The following is a 20534-nucleotide window of genomic DNA, read 5'->3' as shown; positions in this document are numbered from 1 at the left end:
ACATCAGACCCTAGCTACAGAGAATAAGGAAGGACAAAATTAACAACAAGATGCAAAGCCTTGCAATAATAACATAACAGAAACTAATCAATATATGAAACACACATATCGTGGGACATGACAGTTTGCATGCAAGGGTGTAACTAGAACTTTGTGGGCCACATAGCAAGATCTTAAAAGGCCCGCCCCAGAGGTAAAAAAAAACACATACATTTGCCCCCTCACAGAGCCCATTCAGGGTATGCCACACAGTAGTACCCCTTATACCTATTATGCCATGCAGTAGTGGTGCCCCTTACACTTTATACCACACAGTAATGCCCTTTACAGTAGTGCCACACAATAGTAGGGCCCCTTACACATTATGTCCCTTTCCCCCCATCTACTCACCTCCCCATGTCCCTCCATCAGCCTCTCGCCTCCCCTTGTGTGCCATCAGCAGCCAGCAGGTGTGGATTTGGGGCCGGGACGCCAGCTAATGACAGCTGGGGCAGCGACAGACATGGACAGTCTGTGCTGGTGCAATTTGAATCTGACATCGGTCTGCAAGCTCTGATTGTCTTGCGACAGGCAGAGCTGTCTCTCCATGTTTGCCTGCCAGTTGTAATCAGCTGGCGGGCCAGCAGCAAATCAACATTGCTGACACCAGTGCCACCATCGACGGCCCTGACTGGACCAGCCCACCTCGTGTGTGTGATTGGGTGAGGGTAAACAGCGGGTCACAGAGGCAGCTTGGGCACCCCTTGCACCTACAATAGTTACGCCACTGTTGGCATGCATGTTAGCAAACAGTTGAGTCTTTTACAGGATCAATGGAATGGGGTCATAGGCGAGGACAATGTAAACAAAGGCTGCAGGTGTACTTCAGGGTTCAGTCTTCAACCCGGGCAACGCCGGGTATCTAAGCTAGTATTTGTGTGTGTGTGTGTGTGTGTGTGTATATGTATGTATGTGTGTATGTATATATATATATAATATGTGTTCATATACAGCAGGGATGGGGAACCTTTTCTCTGCCGAGGGCCATTTTGATATATATAACATTATTTGCAGGCCACGCCTCCTCCATGTGATGTCACACGGGAGGCGCCACAATCGCCAGTGGTTACAGCAATGCCCGGAGCATCCTGAGGAAGTTCCCGGGAGCTGTAAGGGCAGCGGTGTGACCGTCTGAAGCATCCTAAGGACGCCCCAGGTGGCACTGCTGCATAGATTCTGGCTGCAGGGTGCCATTATAGACACATGAGGCTAACAGGAAAAAGCTCCGAGGGCCAGACTAAATGGCTCCGAGGGCCTTATACGGCCCCCGGGAAGGAGGTTCCCCAACCCTGATATAGAGAGAGGTGTTAGTGTATGGTTAACTTCTGTAGTTGTTTTTTCATTTGCTATGGGACCCTAATGCTGTCCTAATATCCTTATTTCTAAGACTGTACACTATAGGATTGAACAATGGTGGGACCACAGTGTACAACAACGACAATATCTTATTTATGTTCAAAGAGGATGTGTTCATTGGTACAACATATACAGCAAAGAGTGTCCCATAGTACAGGCATACAACTATCAAATGAGAACTGCAGGTAGAGAAGGCTTTCTGTCTTCCAGAAGTGGAGGACATCCGTATAATACTCAAAAATATAGAAATATAACTCCCCATAATAAATAGAAATGGGAAAAGTACAATAGGGACAGAACACACATATATTTCCATTTTTACTATGGAAATGTCTGAGTAGGAAAGTTTCAGAAGTGGCGCAATATCACAAAAGAAATGGTCAATCACATTTGGCCCACAGAACTGGAGCCGACATACGAGGATGAGTGAAACCAGAGTCACTGTTAAACTTAGCAACCATGATAACAGAACAAGAAGGACTTGTAGACTTAAACTCATAATTGCATTGTAACGTAATGGATTGCAGATGGCCAGGTATCGGTCATAAGACATAACCATTAGGAGGAACGACTCTGTGCTTGCCGAGAAACCAAAAATGTGATATTGGGCAACACAGCTAGCAATGGATAAACTGCTACCACCTCTCATTATAACATGCAGCATGTTTGGTAGAATATTTGTATTAAATAAAATGTCACAGAAAGACAGATGAATGAGGAAGAAATACATTGAGGAATGGAAAAAATTGCTTAATAAAACCAAAGTAATTATCAGCAGGTTACCACCCAGTGACACAACATAAACTATAAAAAGCAGAGCAAATAATTCACATTTAAAACCAGAAAGGTTTGTAAACCCCAGAAGAAGAAATTCCATTACGGCTGTTTGGTTGTCCGGAGTCATGGTTATTACTGTACCAGGAAGAGAGAATATTCTAATTATGCACATCAGTATCATACAATATATAGCATAAAACAATATATAACATTATAGTATAATATTTACTAAATTATGCAGTTCCAGAGCCACGGTCTTTGTTCACATAAATGCCATTTTGGTTATAAAAGCAGGAACAATGGGGTATATTTAATAAAGTGCAGGGTTTAGAAGTGGTGATGTTGCCTATAGCAACCATTTTTCTAGCACCTTCTACAATAGATAATAGCTAGTATCCGATTGGTTGCTATGGACAACAATTTGCCCCAATGACTCCAAAATCTGGTAAAACTCCCATCTTGTATATAAATGACCCCCATTATTTTGGGGATTACTTATTTAAAAATCTAAATGCATGTGATTTAAAAACATACTCCACATTTTCACATGAATATATTTAACTTTTTCTACTATAGGAAATTAACTGTAAAGTTAAATAAGAGCTTATGGTTTTAGCAGAATAATCATAAGTGCAAAATATAAAGAACTAAAGGACAAACCAATCATTCCCTACACTGTATCCCTCACATGCCACAAAGATATAGCAGCTGATTCCTTTAAAGTTCCAACAATTGCAATTTCACTTTGTCTATAAAACAGAATTAATTGTATGTATTCTTCTTTGCAAGTCAGACATCTGACTAAATTTATATTATTTATATAGTAGATAAAATAATGTCTGAAAATTCTACATATAGTGCTGGTGTAAATAAAATAATGACTCGCTGCTTTTAGAGAATGACTGAGAAGCAACATTTGTCAGAAACTGTTCTTTTGAGTCCATTGCTGCAGCGGTATCTCGACAGCCCGGATTTCAACTACCTGCTATATGCAGTCATAAATATCACTTACATTTTGTAAATGCATCAGATATAGCAATTTATACATGTTTGTAGTTTGACATTTTCAGTCTATATGAAGAAAAAGCAGGTGCAAATGGGTTGTTCTGTGCATCTGAATCATTAAAAATCCTCTTGTATGCATAATTTAGGAATGAACGGAATTCTGGTTGTACAGGGATTACCTTTTATGTCTCTAATTAATAATAATATCATAATTAAACAACATAGTAATAGTTTCATATTTCTCCTGACAATATTTGGTAGACATATGAACTAAAAAATAGCTGGACAGTTAAAGAAAACAATTATCCTATCTATCTATAAGTGTTGATTTCTAAAACACGGAAAGAGACTGGGGCTGGTTGCATGTAAGTTCATTTTGTGGATGGATTTGCCTGCTCTCCCACCCTGGAGCCCAGCGTACGCATCTACGGACGATGCAGAGACATATGTAAACTGGTTGCATCTCCATGTGTGGCTGAAGGGGCATAACTGGGTTGCAAAAGAGCTTTTGCACATTGCTAAGTTTACAGAGGACATGTTATGGGAACTGTGGGTAATGTTACTTGTGCATACTGTAGTCCGAGATCTGTTTTACGAGAGTTCCCTTACACCAGGTATAGGGCTGGTGCACGCGTGCACTGCAGGACTATCATCAGAAATTGTGGGGCCCAAGAATGAAAAAATAGACAGCCCACCCCCTGTGCTTTTGCAACTCCAGTGCTGCAATGTCTCTCCAGTTCCAGCCAGCCCCCTTCTGTCTTTCCAGCCAGACCCTTTCTGTGCCCCCTGCCAGATCCCCTTCTGTGTCCTCAGCCAGCCCCCTTCTGTCTCTCCAGCCAGCTCCTCTTCTCTGTCCCCTGTCAGCCTCCTGCTGTCTCCCCTGCCAGACCCCCTTCTGTGTTCTCTACCAGACCCCTTCCGTGTCTCCAGCCCAGCCCCCCTTCTGTGTCTCCAACTCTTGTCTCCATCCACAGCCAGTCCCCACACTTACCTTCTACTTATTCATCCTCACGTGACACGACTCCTTTCAGCAGCGCGGCATGATGTCACGAGTGCAGGGTCTTCAAAGATAAAAAAAAACTATTGCATGGCGCCAGCAGACAGGCGGGATTGTGGGCCCGGGATTCCCCTGATGGTGGTGCTAGCGCACTGATAATGGTGAGAGCTGTGAAGCCAAGTGTGCAGGACGGGGCGGTGTTGTCATATAGATGCGTACAACTTGGCATATCAGCCAATATCCACATTTAATTCCATGCACGCAATGCAGGTACAATTGGTGCCAACTTGCGGGCAGTTGTAGATCGGCCCCCTGTGCGTTTCATTTTTATATACTTTTCTTCTGACGTTAAAAAAAACTTTTCTGAAGCTGGTGGCAGAATCACTAGTAATAACATACACATAAGTACTAGAATACAGTTGTCACGAATACTTCAGTTAATCCTATTTACTAGGTATCTCTACAGAACTGAACCTGCTGACACTGTCACAAGACTTAACATTTTCTTTGCCAAAGTAGACAATATGTTTATCCACGACCATTGTACAGGTTTTGGTAGTTTTATTTTAGTGTATATGATACAATTTTCAGGTCTCACTTTAGCTTAGCCCTTCTGCATTGTATGTATAAGTTTGAATCTTGTTTAACACAGAATGTACAAATAAAGTTGGTCCAGTAACGAGCAATTCATTCTGCTGTTTGGTATTTTTGGGGAAGGACCTGTAACACTTCAGGCCAAATTCTGATAGTGAATCATGTAACATTTCATAACCAAATGTGGAATGAGGTTAATATTCTCTGGCACAGTGCTGAGAATGTCACGTCTCTGTTCCTAGCAGATTAGCATTATTAGAATAAACATTGATACCTATTTTGCGGCCTTCAGCACCAACGGCCAAGCATGGGGTGACTCACTCATGTATGAGTGAGTCATTGAGCCAATAAAGGCCCCCATTTACAAACGAGTTTTATCACCAAAGCGAGTGATACATTTCACTGTGTATGATAAATGGTGCTCCAGCCAATCAGCTCCCAACTGTCATATTTCTAACAGTTGACAGTTGGGAGCTGATTGGTTGGAGCACCATTTATCATACACAGTGAAAGTTATCACTCGTTTTGATGATAAAACTCGTTAATAAATGGGGGGCCTTAATGCCACATGGATATCCAAATAATGGGACTTCTAGGCAATACCTACACTAATAACAGTAAGGATATACAGTATGAAGCTTTCTGTTACCATGTTAAAGAACAAGGGTGCAAGCCTCCATCTGCTGGTAACATAAAAATCCAGAAATATTGACAGCGTCATAGTTTACACACTTTAGTAGTCCTTGATTATGATAATAAGGTATTTCCGTATCTTTGCGGCCCGCTGCTGGCTACACCTACCTATGTATCTTCACTGACTATTGAATATACGTCATATGTGGGGGCGAGTGTGTTTGGCTGGGCATATGCGGCGAGTGTTCGGTGGCTAAAGAAATGCGGCGAGTGTTTGGCGGGTAAAGAAAGGTAAGTCTGACTTGTATTATTGTTATTGCTTTATTTTTTATGTGATAACGCGGGGGGGCACGAAATGGGGACAGAACAGTGGGGAACAAAACAGATATATCGCGCGTCGTCGGCGACAAAATAAAGTAGGGCGCAGTATCAGCGCCTAAATTCATTAGCAAGAGTCAGTAGTGTAAGTAGTACAGTACCTTACGTAGTGGCTAAGTAAGTTACGTAGCGGGGGCCGCAAAGATACGGAAGTACCGATAATAATTATTATTGGAGTGCCTTCATTGTAATAGGACTCAAAGCACTTTACATTATTGCAGAGGGTAAGGCAGCCATCATGTGTGTGCCCAGTTGCTGGACCATGTAGTCATTCACTTTAGTTGTCAGGAACTCGGAGGTACAGTAGGTGTAGAATGTGCTGTGTCTCCTTCTTACATTGGAAAAATCCCACGACAGCTTGCTGATAATAGAGGAGTCTCTTTTTTTTGCAGACAACACATGGATGGCTTGTAGGAACTGGATTTTGTTAATTGTTCACCTTGATAAATAGAGCTGAAAAGTAAAGCAGAAATAAAGACTACAATATGTTCTGAACAAGAACCTGGGTAAACATTGCAATGCCTTATGTTCTGTGTACTTACAGAATGCAGAAATCTAATAAAGTAACACAAATGATGTCCTGCATAATTTCAATTTTGGAAAATCATCTTCTTTTAGGAACAGGCTAGTGTGCAAATCTCAACATAATAACACATTTATCTTATACTATTGATGATTTACTGCATACCGTTCTTCAGTTGTGTACACTAGTGGAATTCTGGACAATTTTGCGAGTCATTATTTTTACATTATAATCACTAATAATTTATATTCCAATTGAAGTATATGTGAGTACAGGTATAATCATTACTATTTATTTTTAAGTTGTCATTTGTAAAATTTCCAGTGAACAATTCAGTAAAACCACAGTTTTACAGGTATGCTTTTATTATGGAAAAAAAATATGCAATTTCAGCAATACACAAAATTAATATTTTGTTGGACATCCTCTATTTTTAAGAACAGCTTCGATTCGTCAAGGCATCGAGTGAACCAAACGTCCCAGATCTTCAGGTGAAATCCTGTGGTACCAAGCCTGGATTATGGCTTCGATCAGCTCTGTCTTGTTATTTGGATTTTTTTGTGATCACTTTAAGCCTTGACCAAAGATTTTCTATCGGATTTAAATCCAGACTCTTTCCTGGCCAAGGCAGGACAGTGATTTGGTGATCACCGAACCACTTCATGGAACTGTTGGTGGTGTGGAATGACGCTCCATCCTGCTGAAAGGTACACTTCCGTGGGTCACCTTCGAACAAATCCTCGATTGTGTGCAACAGTTTCACCTCCAGCACTGCTTCTTGATACTTTTTGGCATTGATATTGCCATCAATAACAGCAAAAAGTCCAACAACATGGATGGCCATGCTGCCCCACACCATCTCACTCCCGAAGATGCTGATTTTGGTCTCGTTGCTCCAAATAATCTTGTCCCAATCTTATTCTGTCCACTCCTTGTGTACCAGAGCCCAATCTATGCATTTCTGCCTCTGTTTCTGGTTTAGATTTGGCTTCTTTCTCGGGGTCTTAGCTCGCAAACCATTGTCATAAAGTTTTTTTCGTATGGTTTGATCACAAACTTGGACACCAGATTTTTTCATTATGTTGTTGATGGCTTTTGCAGACCTTCGACTGTCCTGCAGGGCCAGGCGACAGATTCTGCGCTCATCTTGTTTTGTAAGCATGGGCTTTCTCCCAGTTCTTGTGGCTGATTTCGTCAATCCACTGCTCGCAACCCTTATGCAGAGTTTCCTTACACCTGACTTTGTTGCCCCACTGCCCAACCTCTTTGCAATTTCTTTGTAGGTATACCCTTCCTCATGAAGCGTCATGGCTTTGCCTCTCTTCCCAGGTGACCAGTCAACACGTTTTGAGGTATTCTGAGCCATTTTAGTTGTTATTCACACTTTGACTACAGCTGCAACTAGCTGTGAGGATTTTACAGTAGATTGATTGTAAAGGCTGCCACAGTCTGGATGAATTGAGTGCTGAACAAAGCACATGAGCCTGCATGGATGCTGTGTGGGACCTGCTCCCGGATGCTGTCAGCATGCTGCCTGCTGTGACTGGTGACAACCTGCATCTTCACCACTGACTGTGGCTGGTAAGTGTATTTCAAAACCTTCTCTCTCTCTTTTCTTTCTCCCACTCTATCTCTCATCCCCTTCTCTCTGTTTCCTCTCTCTCTGACAAATCATGTTAAAATATTAATAATAAGTAGAAACATCATAGATTAAAATAAAATCATTAAAGTATTGATTTGGTATAGCAGAATATGAATTTTCTGCATAAATATCAATTTTTAATTTTTTTTTAATTGAAAGTGTCCAGAATTAATTCCACTACTGTATATACAGCTATGTGACATAAAATGTGCATTCCTAAAGGGGTAACATTGCAAATAAAAAAAGAACAATTTAGCACAGGTTTTAGGAAGAATAAAAGTGATTGTGTGTATGAACTGCTTGCTCCTCACCGGTTGCCTCTGTGTGAAGGATGACCTCATCATGGCTACGGATATGGCAGGTTGAATACACCTTCCGACCTTCTGTTTTTTCAACACGGCTATCCACCAACAATGTGCATCCCAAGTGTACGGGCCTGTGAGGGGAAGTGATACTAGATTAAACTCTGGTTAATAGATATATTGCAAAGTAATATAAATTTTAGCTACTTCTACATAACGTGATTTATTTATCCTGATTTTCTTTTATACACGCTGTAGCACAATTCTGGGTTAAGCATCACATAACAATTTCAACAAATTTGTAAAACTTGTTTTTTCATATTCTATAGGTGTAATTTCTGAAACCCTTTTGACACGTGTTATACAGAGTGTACACACAATGGTGCTATTGCGATCGGGACAGATGGTAGCAGAAATGTTGCAGAAAAGTGATGGACGCTAAAAGTGGCCATCTCAGTCCTTGTACTGTACATTTGGCCACACGGATGTACACAAGGGAGAGAGTTTGCAGCGGCATTTGCATAAACTCGTAGACAGGTGGAAGCCAACAGACACTGATGCATGCACCTCATAAGCGACCTCCTAGTGTCCTTTTTTTTTTGCATCCACCCCCTATTATAACTTAAGTACCTAGATAAAACCCAAATATTGATGCCTCATGAGAAATATTTTGACCTGTGATTCATAGTGTTGATTACACATTGAACAGACATAAAATGTCTCTCATCTTCCACTCATGTGGCTGAGTTATATGCACTATAGGTAACTGATAACTTATTTGTAGTGAAACAGGGTTGGACTGGCCCACAGGGGTACAGGGGAAATCCCCATTGGGCCCCACTGCCTGAGGGTTACCATCCACTCTTCAAGGTTATATGATAGAGCAGGACCAAGGATGAACATGGGTGCTTGGGATGTTTCCATGGCAATTGCACCAAGATTCACCCTCCTGCCAATCAAAATCAGCATTTAGATTAAAAGATCTAACATTTTAAATACATTATAATGCAAACTGAGAATGTAGATTGTACAAAATGTAAAAACTAACCAACACTTACGTGATCTCAGTGGGCAGAATTTAGATAATAGAAACTTTTTCTTTTATAGTTGCATGTATTTGTTTTAGTAAACCTACTGCAGTTCTCATTGAGGTTTAGAATATGGCTGGGGAATATGGGCTCCCATATCAGATGTGCAGTACATGTGGTATATATACTGTAGACAGGATCACCATCATGTGCTTTATCATACATATGTTACATTATATTGCTATCCTAGCAATATTATGTATGCCCTAAAGTGCATGGTGGTTATCAATCTGTATATACTATACATATTTTATAAAGGGGCTCAGACCATTCACTGTAGTAGCCATACTCTCTATGTCCTCTCTAATGACTAGCCAATCCTCTGTGGCGGCTGGCTACACCCCCACTGTAGGCTGGCCCCTTAAGCATGGGCCCTACTACTGCATTCTCCCGATGGGCCTTTCATGCCCCAGTCTGACACTGATCCTTAATACTAAAAAAGTTTAGCTTGTGGACTGCCACAAAAGGTCAAACTTGGGATCCTTTTCTCGAAACCCAGATCAAAAAATAGTGTCAGTGAGAAATAACCAGTGCCTGACTTACCACCAGAGAGGAACATTAGGCTGCTATGGGGCCCGCGCAGGACCAGTGCAAGGTTTCTAGGCACCCTAGGCAAAGATACACAATACCGCCCCTGCTCCTCCCAATATCCTCCGCCCAACCGCTCACATACAAACTTGACTTCTTAAAATATTTATAGATTTATTATTAGATTTATTACAACATAAATGATAAAAATTACACTAAAACAATATAGCAATTAACATTAACAACTTTGTGACCGTCATACAAAACCGAGAGCATTTTTGTGACCGCCAAACAGTAAATGCTGACAGCATCTTTGTGACTGCCGTAGAATACAGAGAGCATTTTTGTGACTGCAAAACAGATACTGAGAGCATCTGTGAGAAAATGTTGGTGACGCCCATGCAATACCGAGAGCATTTTTGTGACCACCATAATGAGAGCATTTTGAGACCAGTGACATGTGGGGGAGACTCTGGCTAGAATCAAAGCCAGACTTACAGATACATATATGAACCCCGAGGGTACATGTGGTCCTTATACAAAGGTGCAGCAGTATATAGTGCTGGAAATTTGGTGTGTTTTGATCAGGGATCTGCAGAAAAGGTAGACAGGGAGGCAGTGCCTCACCTGCCATACACTTTTTAATCCAGAGTTTTGACTATAAAATTTATTATAATAATACAAAGAAGATATTTTATAATTTTTATAGTAAAAACTGTGGAATATGCCTAAGTGTGGCAGGAAAGGCTCTGCCTCACCTGAACGCACATCACTGTTTGAGACCACCAATAAAAACCATTATGTCATTAATCTTATCTATACTACATTGACCCCTTTAACCTCATAATAAAACTCACATAGCTTACCTTTATACTTATCAACTTATGTGAACTGACAATCCCATCCCCCACACAAGCCCCTCTCCCCCCAGCTCCACTTACCTGTTACTGGTCTTCTCACCACTGTCACCCTCATGTTGTTGTTGTCACCAGCAGCCTCAAGAAGCAGGTCCCATGCTGCTGGTGAGGAGGAAGAACCACTGGGGAAGAGGTGGAATTAGTCTCCTGCACAGCTGACTGGAATCCCTCTTTTTGTGGTGGGAGGTGCCAGCCGCCACCTTCCCTGTCTGCGTTTAAATGCCCCTGCAGGCAAAATGGACAGTGGGGGCGGTGTCTAAGTTTAAATGGGTGGGGAGCTCATTTATTGCAGGAAACTAAGGGGGGAGAGCAGGGTCCGGGCGCCCGCGCAACATTGCCCTCATTACAGAACATGGCTCATCAGTCATCTGACTGTCAGTGATGTGGCCAGCCTGCCCCAGATTAGGAAGGGGCAAGTGCAGGCAGAGGTAACGGCAGTTGTGGCTGGGAAGATACGTGGCCGCTGCCAATATCATGTAAATGAAGGAAAGAGACATTCTTCATTTGTGTCCCAACAGGAGCCTGTGCCCTAGGCAGCTGCCTAAAGCTGTACATGCACCAGGTCCTACTAAATCTCAGAAGAACACAGCAGGGGCATCCTTATCAGATGGACCAGCTGGCCTGCCCCTCTTCATATACACACACAAATGTTGCTATTGGCGTAACAATAATGCAGACTTTAAGCAATGCACTTGTAAGGAGCAGTACCTACTTGAGGTAGTTGATGTTGAGATTGGCTGTCATGACACTTCCATATGTATACACAGCTCCTGCTCCAGCCGTGCTGTCAATTATAGTAGCGATGCATCCTCCATGAGCATATCTGTGAGAATATCAGGGGAGAATTAGAGGCATTGAATAGGTAAATGTCCAAAAGATCTATACTCCATGCTTGAGCACAGATGGTTAAATCAAAATAATTCGGGTAATAATTAAGTCATATGTGCTCAAGTATGGTTATCCTTAAAATCTGGACTGTTAGGGGTTAATTTACTAAGAATCGAGTTTGGGAGAGTTTGCTTTTTTTTCAACTCTATTAGCTTCACCGAAACTCGGGTGATTTGGGGCTCCTGAGACTCACAAATTTACCAAGAAGTGAGCTCATCTCAGAGTGAGATATCCAATGGTGAAGCAGAACGAGATTTCTCTCCCGAGTAGCAGGTTTTGCAAGAGATTTCTCCCCCGAGTAGCAGGTTTTGCAGGAGATGACTCACCCAAGATTGCAGTGTTTTCTCATTGCAAAACTTTCCCGAGCAAGCAGCTGCACATATCAGTGAGATATGTGTAAGCTGCTCGTGTTGTAGCCTGTAAAAAAAAATGGGTTAAAAGTTTTTTAAAAAATGACATAGTCCCCCCCCCCCCCCACTAAAGCTTAACCAACCCCGGACTTGCCAGCCAGTCCTGGTTTCTAAAAGTACGGGGAACAAAATGTGTAGGGTTCCACCGTAATTTAGAAACCAACACCAGGCTGCAGGGCCAGGACTGGTTTTAAATATAGGGGGAAAAAAATTGCATAGGATACCCCCTATATTTAAAACCAGCACCGAACCCAAATCGGCCGAGCTGTAATGCCACAGCCTAGAGACCCTTTCACCAGGGCTCCGGGGCCAAAACATTATCAGCCCAAGCCGGGGATTTCAGGGGAGGTAGAGACCCCCCAAGAAGGGGTCTCCCCCCCCCCCGAAACCCCAGGCTTGGACTGAAGCCCGGGGCTTTTCCCCACACCCCTGGAGCATTGGGTACAAGGGTAATAAAGTGAAGAATAGAATGAAACTATTGTATTTTGCAGTGGAACTACAGGTGTCAGCATGCCTGCCCTTTGGCACATGTGGAACTACAAGTGCCAGCAAGCGGCTGGCACCTGTACCCCCACTATAAAATAAATAGTTAAATAAATACAAAACACACACACCGTGACAAGTATAACTTTATTTCATTCCCCTACCCACTCACACATACTTACAGTACCTGCTGCCAGATGTTTCTGTCCTCTTCTCCAGTAGAATCCATAATGACTGGCCCTGCAAAAAAGAATCTATACTCACCTTCATCCTGGCGCTGGTCTCCATAACATCCCCGGGACTTGGCAAAACGAAAAAACTACTTAGCCGACCAGACGGACCCACTATCTGTATGTGTGTTGCCACACATACAGATAGCTCGCGAATGCCAGCTGACGGGACTGCACGGGGTTTGCACATCCCGCCAGCCAATCAGCGGCCGCTAAATGTAGAGAGGCCGCTGATTGGCTCCGGCTACTGACAGGGAACTTTCGACACACATATGGTTAGTGGGTCCGTCTGGTCGGCTAAGTCGTTTTTTTGTTTTGCCAATGCCCTGGGATGCTACAGAGACCAAAGCCAGGATATAGGTGAGTATGCAATCTTTTTTTGCAGGGCCAGTCATTAAGGATTCTACATGGGAGAAGAAGACAGACGGGCTGGTATAGGTAAGTATGTGTGAGTGGGTAGGTGTATGCAATAAACTTTTACTTGTCACGGTGTGTGTTTTGTCTTTACTTAACTATTTATTTTACAGTGGGGGTACAGGTGCCGCCCATCTGCTGGCACTTGTAGTTCCAAAAGTGCCAAAGGGCAGGCATGCTGGCACCTGTAGTCCCACTGTAAAATACAATAGTTTACTTATATTTCCCACTTTATTACCCCCGTACCCAATGCTCCAGGGATGCGGGGAAGATCTCCGGGCTTCATTCCAAGCCTGGGGTTTCAGTGGGGGAGGGACCCCTTCTTGGGGGGGTCCCCACTTCCCCTGAGATCAACAGCTTGGTCTGAACGGTTTGGGCTGATAATGCTTTGGCCCCGGTGAAAGGGTCTCTGGGCTGTGGCCATTTTGGGTCCGTTGCTGGTTTTAAATATAGGAGGTACCCTACACAATTTTTTTCCACCTATATTTAAAACAAGGACTGGCCCTGAAGCCTGGTGTTAATTTCTAAATTATGGTGGAACCCGACTCATTTTGTTCCCCATAATTTTAAAAACCAGGACTGGCTGGCAAGTCCGGGGCTGGTTAGGCTTTTGAGGGGGACCCAATGTCATTTTTTTCTGATATTTAAATTTTTTTATTATTTTTACAGGCAGAAACATACATGGATCACAGTGATCTGTGTATGTTTCTGCCAAACTCGCAGATCACAGTCAGGTGTATTTATTTCATGAGTTTTTACAGGAGAGTTTTCCCATCTCATGAGAGTTTAGAAACTCTCTGCTTGGTAAATTCCAGAATCCTATCTTCACTAGGGAAAAGGTTCTCGAGTTTTGCAGATGTTGAATTGAAGACAGTTTGCTAACTCTCCAGTATTTACCCGTAGCAAAGGAGATCTCTCTCCGATTTTGACATTAGTGAATTTGAGAGTGGGAAAAAATGCTCAAATTCTCCCAAACTCTCCCTTTAGTAAATTTACCCCTTAGGAGTAAATTTACTAAGAATCGAGTCTGGGAGAGTTTTTGCTTTTTTTCAACTCGCAAATTTACAAAGAAGTGAGTTTAGCTGAGAGTGAGATGGCCTATGGTGAAGCAGAACGAGATTTCTCTCCCGAGTAGCAGGTTTTGCAGGAGATGACTCACCCAAGATTGCAGTGTCTTATCTCTGAAAAACTCTCCCGAGCAAACAGCCTGCACATATCAGTGAGATATGTGTAAGCTGCTTGTATTCTAGCCTGTAAAAAAACGGGCTAAAAGTAAAAAAAAATGAAAATTACATAGCCTCCCCCCCCAAAAAAAGACTAACCAGCTCCGGACTTGCCAGCCAGTCCTGGTTCTTAAAATTTTAGGGAACAAAATGTGTAGGGTTCCACTGTAATTTTAGAACCAGCATCAGGCAGCAGGGACAGAGCTGGTTTTAAATATAGGGTTAAAAATTTTTGCGTGAGGTCACCCTTGTATTTAAAACCAGCACCCTTTCTAGCGGGGGACTGATGCCACAGCCATGGGTGCCCTTTCACCTGGCCCCCCAGCCGCAGAATCAGCCCTGACTGCTAGTCAGCCCAGGCCAGGGATCCCTGGGGAGTTTGGGACCCCCCCAATAAAGGGGACCACCTCTCCAAGGCATCCCTGTCCTAGACTGATAGCCCGGGGCTAACCCCGCCACCCCTGGGCAGTGAGTGGCAGGTTGATAGTGTAGGTGTAGTGTAAACATTTGAATAATTCACATTGTCTTTACAGTAGAACTACAGGTCCCAGCAAGCCTCCCCCACATGCTGGTATTTGGAGAACCACAAGTACCAGCATGCGGGGCATTAAGGGCCTGCTGGTCCGTGTAGTTCACCTGTAAAGAAATGTGTAAAAAAAAAAAAAACACACAACACACCATGAAAATAAAGATTTATTACACCTATACACACTCACACATACTTACCTGCTGCCAGATGTTCACGTCCCCTTCTCAACGTAAAGTATCCATGGGAAGTACCTGAAAAAAAGATCCAATACTCACCTTTTGTACCACGATGTTCTCCGCAGTAATCCAAATAGGGCGCCGGATACACTGGAATTACACGCTCCAGCATTTAGTTACATTACGCTAATGATAGCTCACGGAGAATGAGTTATCATTAGACCCGCAACGCTAGCCAATCAGCGGTGGCTTCCATTAGCGGCCGCTCATTGGCTGGGACCCACATGGACTTAGCCAATGAGCGGCTCCTCCATGTGGGTTCCAGCTAATGAGCAGCCCCCCCCCCGGGAGGGTTGGGGTTAGGCTAGGGGAAGGGGGGGTTAGGCACCCCTGGGGGGAGGTTAGGGTTAAGCACCCCCGGGGGACTTAGGTTTAGGCTGCGGGGAAGGGGGGGTTAGGTTTAGGCACTTAGGGGGGGCTAGGATTAGGCACCACTAAGGTAGGGTTAGGGTGTAGAATAGGGTTAGTTGTACTTACCTTTTTAGAGTCGGGATCTTCACCCCTGCCGGGCTTCCGCTGTCGGAATTTCAACCATGCAGCCGGCGGTATAACATACTGATTCCATTTAAATACACTACTATTATTATTAGTAGTAGTAAAAGTAGAAGTAGTATTAGTATTATTAATAATATTATTTGACTATTATAAGAAAATACGATGAATAGATAAATCATAGCTTACCCTGGGGGCCCCTCCAAATAGGGGCCAGGCTGGAAGAGACAGACCATCCTTCTCTCGGCCTTGTTATAAAACATGCTGTACTCAAATCCAACACCATCACTATCTAGGTTCCTAAGGAACAGGCGTTTGCCTTTCCCTGTCTCCAAGGGGTCACCTGCAAATGAATGAAAGTTGAAGTGGAAGTTAGGTGTTAGCTGTACAATGGAGGCTGCTCTGAGGCTCAATGTGCAGGGAGAATAAACTGTCTAGTACATGCTGACCTCCACTGTATCAGCGTATTACGATCTGTCTATAAAAATGTATAATTTAAAGGGAAATTATACTTAAATTATAATCAGGTTTAATATACACTATAGACCTGATTCAGACCCACTCGCAAGCGGCCGCTCGCTCGTTCACGGCCGATATTTCCAATCTGCGCATGCATCCCAATGTGCATGAACCACTGCGAGTGGTCTGGAAGGGCTCGCACGCCCAGCATAGACAGCTCATCTGAATGAGTGACAGGAGAGGCCGTTTGTGGGTGGTAACAGGGGCAGGGCACTACTAACGGGGGAGTGGAGGTGCGAACGCAGGCGTGCCTGAGTGTTGCAATGCTGTTTCAGAGGCATGCATAATTAACAGGCAGCGTCATAGTACACGTCATTTGGTGGAATTTCACACTGAAGTGCTCGCAGTGCTTGCGGTAGGGCATAGTCAACCTCAAGCGCTGCGATCACTTTCGATGCTGCTCGATGTACCAATGGTTTCATGCACTGCCTGGATATGACGTACGCAAGTGGGCGTCTTTAGACAGCCTGGTGGGCGTCTACAAACAAAAAGTGATCGCTTGCCAAAACAAAGTGGGAGTGCTTATGACTTGCCCTACGAGCGGCTGCCTTGACGTTACTTAGGCCGAATTTCCATACACTCGGAGCGAGCAATCGCATCTAGCGAACGAGTCTGAATGAGTTCCTATGTTTTATTGTCGATATTTATTTTTTTTAAACACTCTGAACAGAGAACTTTAGTTCACACCAAGGTCTGCTCTGGCCTAATCCGCCTGGCCATGCCCTTTCCACTCAGTCTTTCCCCACAATTTTAAAGATCATAACTCCTATCTCAGTGTAAAGTATGTCTGCCTCATGAACAGGCTGGGGTTTGATTATCAGATTTACATTTCAATAAAAGAGTATACAAATAAAGGGCTACTATTTGTCCCAGTTTTACCTGGTCAACGTTTGGGTTTACCATAGGAAATCTGTAACTATGGAGCTGGCTTTGTTAATGTCAGGGGGGTTATTTGGAGCTTGTTATATAGTTTGTTGCAAGATCATTCCTGGCCCATCCACTCTCAGCTGCCCCGTCTGTGAGAACCTCCATTTTAAGGGCCTGATTCTGAGTCAGACGCAAAGTTGTCATAAGTGTGCATCCACTGCAGCCACATTTACTACCATATGCTAATGTGAGTATCCGGCCATCTTTGTGGATAGTCGTCCGTCTTCATCTGTATGGTTACACCGCCTAGTGTTTTCCCATCTGCGGCTACAGCAGTCATCATTAGTATCGACACTTACAGAATTCCCACCTCATGCTGGATGCAAAAGATCCAGCGAAAATAGGCGTCCCATCTCCATCCACAGGCCTTAAACAGGAATGGAAGTGTGGCTCCATGTCCACAACATTCCCATGACACTTCCATGAGATGAAAGAAACACACAGTTGTTGCCCAGAATCACGTACTTAATGGGTGGAGAGAAGCAATCAGGCATGGAGTAACCCATCCTCTCTTCTACCCTCCGTCAGGGTGCATGTGAATGCGCAGACTGCGATTGCTTTCTCAGCAGTGGCAGAACTATGGGAGACAATGGAGGCGCCTGCCGCCGGGCTCCAGCTCTGAAGGGGCACCTCCTCCATTGTCCACAACATATTTACCCCGCTTAGGGCTGTAACTATGTACTCGGAGTGTACAATCACGGCCGCCCAATACATGGCACCCCTTCCCGGCACCTGAGAAGCCACCATACACTAGTGGAGAGCTCCATGTCAGACCATCAGCTGCTGCCTTCCTCTATCTATAGCCTGCCTGCATGCAAATTGCTACATTACAGTGTCAGTGGCTGTGATGGTGGGGGGGGCACCGAATTATAACTTGCCTCCGGGCGTCTGGGATGAAGTTACGCCACTGTTTCTCAGCGCATGCACAGTGTGCTTCCGGCTCAGAATCAGGCCCAAAGTGTTATCCAACTCATATTTGCCAAGCTATCATACTCCAGATTATATTATTTAAATTAACAAATGGGGATTTATGTGTACTAACAAGATTAGTGGCAGGAGATTCCCAAAGCTACTTTATCTCAGCTAAGAGAAAGTATACATATACTGTTGTTGTTTTTTTTTTTTTTAGTTTCAAAAGATGGAAGTGAAAGTGGTAGAATACTTGCTTGAAATTTAAGGGCTAGATGATGTTACTCAATTGGTATAGAGCTGTATATTTTAATCACTGCTACTGACTGCAGTCAGAACAGAACACACTGTAAGGGGCAGGTAGTGATCCAGCAGGAAAATGCAATATACATTTGGTAGTGAACTGGAGCCACCAATCAAGCGCCACATAATAAACGATTATCAACCAATAATAAGCTTTCTGTTCTGTCCAAGTTACTAATTTCAAACTTTTCCAAGCATATTACTGTCAAAAGCAATTAACTGTTTATGCAAGGACACAGGGACTACTGTATATTATACATCTCCTTTTAGAATTATAATGCACTTGGGATGTAGTCACATGACCGGCCGCCGCAAAGTCGCGGGTCACAATCCCGACAGCGGAATGCCGGCTGGGGATTTATGATAGGCGTCTAAATACTATCATAGTCCCGACGCCGGAATGCCGAGGACGCCATTCCGAATGAAGGTAAGCGTAGCATTAGCCACGGGGGGAGGGTTAGGATTAGGGAGTATAGCGGTGTTAGGTTTGGGGAGGGAAGTTTGGGTTAGGCACCCCCAGGGAGAGGTCAGGGTTAGGCACCCCCCCGGGAGGGTTAGGTTTAGGGAACGGTAAGGGGGGGTTAGGGTTAGGCACCAAGGGGGTAGGTTAGGGTTAGGCACCGCTAAGGAAGGATTAGGGTTAGGGGGAGGGGGGCAGGGGAGGTTAGGGTACTTACCTGCCCCTGTTGGGATCTTGATCCTGTCGGGCATCCGCTGTCAGGATTTGAACCGGCGGCTAAATAGCCGCCAACATTTCAATCCCATTCCATGCACTGCTATTATTATGTTCCTCTAGGGACAGTTCTGCAGGGACTGTAACCTGTTAAGTGATGAGCTGTGGTGTTGTGGGAAGGGATTCGCTTCCAACTTCCATTTTTACTTAGTTCCAGGAATTTATTATACAGATTCTGGAAGTTCTGGCTCCAGGTGGCATTGGGCAATGCAAAATCACGCAGTCCTTCAGTAGTGTGTCTGATCTGGAAGAAAGTGCACATCCGGGAATTAGGAAGGACACAGTTATTGCCAGATAGCAATATCCAGATCCAATAAGCAATCTAGGCTCCTGTCTAGAAGCCAGATCTCAATCTCATTTCTGTACATACATGAAATACTGTACTTACTGAGAAGTGGCAGGAAATGGAAGTGGCAGCTGTTTGTTGAGTGGAGAGGTTACACAGAACAATACTCTGGTGGCACAGCCTGGCATAGCCTCTCAACATGGTTATTACCCCCTGTCATTAAACAAAGTGGATATTAAAATAGATCTCACACAAATCTTCATTGGATAATGAAATAAATAGTTTAATATATTCTGTATGTATCAAAGGCTATTTATTTATAACATTAATTGGGAGGCCAGCACAGGTAAACCTGTATGCTGTGGAAAAGGAAGAGACCCCCAAGGGATTTTCTGTAAACTACATATGACAGCAGCTACATATATACCAATCAGATCTTGTTATCATTAGTCTTTTATTACTGTCTGAAGGAGAAAACCAGATTCATATCTGATCTGCTAAGACATGCTGTCCTTGATGTGCTTACAGGTAGTGGGAGTGGGAAGCATACTAGTTATGTTGGGACCACATACTGCTTATCATTTTTGCATATATCGGCAGGATTACCTGCCAGTATCTCTAGTTTTTCCTGTGGTGGCTGACTGGGAAGACACCTGGAACTGGGAGTTTTTTTACAGGCACTTGGCTGATGTGCTACAGGACTTGCAGAGATCACGGGGGGTGGAATTTTCTCTCCTTTACTCCGACTGCTCAGATGTTAATACATCTTGGCACTACAGATTCCTGCCTTGATAAATGGTGAAGCAGGAAATACTTAACAAGCACAATATGTGCCTTAATAATACATGTCCCTATTTCTTCTACAACCTCATTTGCCTTCTGGGCTCACTTTTCCTAAAGATTGTACGAATACTGGATATTGGGGGTGGAGGGATTGCTAGTTGTGTCAAATGTGAAATCAATATTTATTTCAGTGACGTGGTCCTTACTCTTGGGGCAAAATATAAGAACTTGGATTCTTCAGCTGCTGCAGGTATTTTTGCGAGTCTCCCCGTATTTTATAAAGTGGCAAACATTTTTAAGGCTTAACCAAGCTGGTTTAGCCTTACAAATGATTGACACTTTAAAATTACGGGGAGACTCGCATAAATCCCCGCAGTGGCTGAAGATCAC

General features: G+C 43.6%; 2 protein-coding genes across 2 annotated transcripts; both read right to left on the bottom strand.

Moving 5' to 3' along the window:
- Positions 1-1378: 1378 nt before the first annotated feature.
- LOC148453742 (olfactory receptor 11L1-like) lies at positions 1379-2299 on the bottom strand. The gene has a single exon (XM_088461796.1). The coding sequence runs from the start codon at positions 2297-2299 to the stop codon at positions 1379-1381; it is 921 nt and encodes a 306-aa protein (XP_088317922.1).
- Positions 2300-6206: 3907 nt separating this feature from the next.
- On the bottom strand, positions 6207-19562 carry LOC148453741 (acyl-coenzyme A thioesterase THEM4-like). Its single transcript, XM_088461795.1, has 6 exons — positions 19464-19562; positions 19163-19319; positions 15874-16027; positions 11492-11602; positions 8256-8380; positions 6207-6232 (listed from the first exon to the last, which is right to left on the bottom strand). Exons 1-6 carry the CDS (start codon positions 19560-19562, stop codon positions 6207-6209), a joined length of 672 nt encoding a protein of 223 aa, XP_088317921.1.
- Between the last annotated feature and the right edge of the window lie 972 nt (positions 19563-20534).

This window comes from Taudactylus pleione, unplaced genomic scaffold (assembly GCF_031769625.1).
Source record: "Taudactylus pleione unplaced genomic scaffold, aTauple2 ptg001103l, whole genome shotgun sequence".
NCBI classification, from domain to species: Eukaryota; Metazoa; Chordata; class Amphibia; order Anura; family Myobatrachidae; genus Taudactylus; species Taudactylus pleione.
This window is presented reverse-complemented; position numbering and strand designations above follow the sequence as displayed.

Coding starts and splice junctions, on each gene's coding strand:
- LOC148453742 (XM_088461796.1), bottom strand. CDS start 2,299: ATGACTCCGGACAACCAAACAGCCGTAATGGAATTTCTTCTTCTGGGG.
- LOC148453741 (XM_088461795.1), bottom strand. CDS start 19,562: ATGTTGAGAGGCTATGCCAGGCTGTGCCACCAGAGTATTGTTCTGTGT. Junction 19,320..19,463: donor CCATTTCCTGCCACTTCTCA/GTAAGTACAGTA, acceptor ACTTTCTTCCAG/ATCAGACACACTACTGAAGG. Junction 8,381..11,491: donor CTCAACATCAACTACCTCAA/GTAGGTACTGCT, acceptor TTCCCCTCACAG/GCCCGTACACTTGGGATGCA.